Source organism: Sardina pilchardus, chromosome 2 (assembly GCF_963854185.1).
Source record: "Sardina pilchardus chromosome 2, fSarPil1.1, whole genome shotgun sequence".
Taxonomy (NCBI): Eukaryota; Metazoa; Chordata; class Actinopteri; order Clupeiformes; family Clupeidae; genus Sardina; species Sardina pilchardus.
The window spans coordinates 26460054-26462553 of NC_084995.1; the positions used below are offsets into that span (position 1 = coordinate 26460054).

The 2500-nt window shown below is 44.7% G+C and overlaps 1 protein-coding gene across 1 annotated transcript in view; it reads right to left on the bottom strand.

Annotated features, from left to right (window-relative positions):
• dlc1 (DLC1 Rho GTPase activating protein) overlaps positions 1 to 2500 on the bottom strand; it is a 121099-nt gene that overhangs the window by 79760 nt on the left and 38839 nt on the right. Inside the window, exon 4 of the mRNA XM_062523622.1 lies at positions 583 to 616. Within this exon, the coding sequence (XP_062379606.1) occupies positions 583 to 616 (34 nt within the window). The remainder of the gene's footprint in view (positions 1 to 582; positions 617 to 2500) is intronic.

Here is a 2500-nt window from a genome sequence, read left to right on the forward strand (position 1 = left end):
TAGAGAATAGCAAGCAGGGCCAGGGCTTATCTTCAACAGATGGGCTGGTGTAGGAAATCTGGAACTTGTATGTGTAAGTGTTTTGCTGTCTGACACATTTTCATCCTCTGCCACCAGCTGATCTCGTATGGATGTATTACATACATCATGAAACTCCATCAGTGGTCACAACACAGAAACCATCTCCAGATCTCTCGGATCACAAGATCTCAATCCAGACGAGGTGACCTGCAGATAAACACCTAACCCGCAGACTGAATTGTAAGAGCTAAAATCACAAAGATAAATCCACGGATCAGGTTTACTTGGGAAGCAAATATAAAAACAAACACAGGCAAATATATCTTACAATGTCCACTATGATTACTGGATGACAACCTATCAGCAAAGCAGAACCGCAAGACAACAGGAAAGACAAGACTGTGACAGTGCAGAGGAATGGTCAAAGGAGAGCAAATATAAAATGCCAACTCAGCCAGACACGGCGCCCATTGTGGAGTGGACTATATCTAACCTTCTGACTCGAGTCACCCCCAACATTCCCCAAAGAAAGAAAGGATGACATCCATCACGCGCACTCACCCGCTTTATCTTTCTCTGAGACGACCGCCAGCGTCTGCAAAACAGATCAAAAACAGAAACATTCGGTGTTAAGGCACTTTTAGGAAAGGGTTAAATGTTCACGTTGAAAAAAATGTGTTTGTGAAATGATGTGTGCAAGTGGGAGGTAAACACTAAAAATGATTTCAAAATAGGGAGGGCGACAAGGCAAGTAAATCTCCTAAAGACAATATTTCATTGTGGTTGTGGGGAGGAATGTTGACTGCAGTTGTGTGCCACAGTATGCAAATGATTCATTATGATTGGGTTTTTGGGTTGAGAGCCAGATCAGGCAATAAATTCACATCTTACAACAGGCTTCTACTTCAGGGTATTGACACAGTGAAAAGAGAGAGAGAGAGAGAGAGAGAGAGAGAGAGAGAGAGAGAGAGAGAGAGAGAGAGAGAGAGAGAGTTGTCTTGGAATGTATTTTTGTGAGCTTATCACTACAACAGAATGCACAAGTATCTGTTTTTATATGCATGGCATGTGTGATGGGTGAGTGCGTGTACACTTGGACGGAAAACGGTGTGTGTGTGTGAGAGAGAGAGAGAGAGAGAGAGAGAGAGAGAGAGAGAGAGAGAGAAAGAGGAGCAAAAACAGTGAGAGATAGCAACAAAAAAAAGTTGATGTAGAGGAAAACACAGACGCACAGGCATGTCAGAGTATTTCAGAGAGTAGTTGGCCTGGAGACTTGGCAAGAGTGCCACCTTTTCATTGCTGAAGCTTGAGAGCATTTGCTCATGGTTGTAAAACACCACACATGAAGCCTGTTCTGAGGCCAGGGGGCTGCTGATTAAAAGGGGCCCAGCGATCGCAGACACACAAGATAAGAGTGTTTTTAAAATGCGGAGGAGGAGGAGATAGTCCTCCGCTGGAAGGAGAAGTGGCTGGACACATATTTCTGTCGTGCCGAAACGTCTGTGGATGCGATGGATTAAACACAGACAAAATATGCTGAGGCAAAAGAAATCACGCCATTGCACGGAAATATTCGGAGGAATTTCAGCCGTTTTAGGAATAACGAACAAATCCCTGGGACAAAAGTTTATTTAAGGTTTGAGCAAACATTATCTCCTCATTCAATAATTCCACAAACAGAAAAGTGATCCACCAGCGCCTCGTTACAGTGAGATCATAATATTAAATTCCCATTTTAAGGCATGAAGCTACATAAGCGTTGGTGGAAGCTGACTTCTGGAGCCGTCTTCAACTATGTGGGCTTTGTGTTTCCCTTGTGAGATGAGGGGGTGAGGGCATCAGAAAGTCGTGGTTTTTGAGGTCAGAAAATAGGAATGGTATGTAGAGGTCTCTGTCTTTTGCTCTGACATATGACCTCAGGATCCTGTGCTAGCCATTCGACCTTTGACCTTATCTAATCCAGAGCCTCCCCTGGAGTTGATCAGGTCCAAACATTCAGACTGCGCAGAGGCGTCCGCAGTCGCATATTTGTGCGCGCGTGTGTGTGTGTGTGTGTGTGTGTGTGTGTGTGTGTGTGTGTGTGTATGTGTGTGCATGTGTGTGTGTGAGTGCCTGTGTCTGTGTGTCACTGTGTGTTTGTGTGTGTGTGTGTGTGTGTGTTAATGTGTGTCTGGCTGTCTGTGAATGATCAACCGTGTGTGTCTTCCTTTGTCTGACCACATGTTTACATTAAAAGTAGTGGAAACCATCTCCATTTCCTTTAACCAAGCATTTTCACAGACCCTCGCAAAAGAGCCGGAGCCTGAGATTCTCATGGTCTGTGCCACTGCTATCCCCTCTGTGTGTATCCTGCGCATACTGCAGCCTTTTAAGGACATAACCCTGTCAATCACTCTCTTAAGGACATAACTAGGGCCAGCGAGTCAGGACAGACATAGTGCAGACAGAACAGAAGTAGGGAACATACCCACACACATAA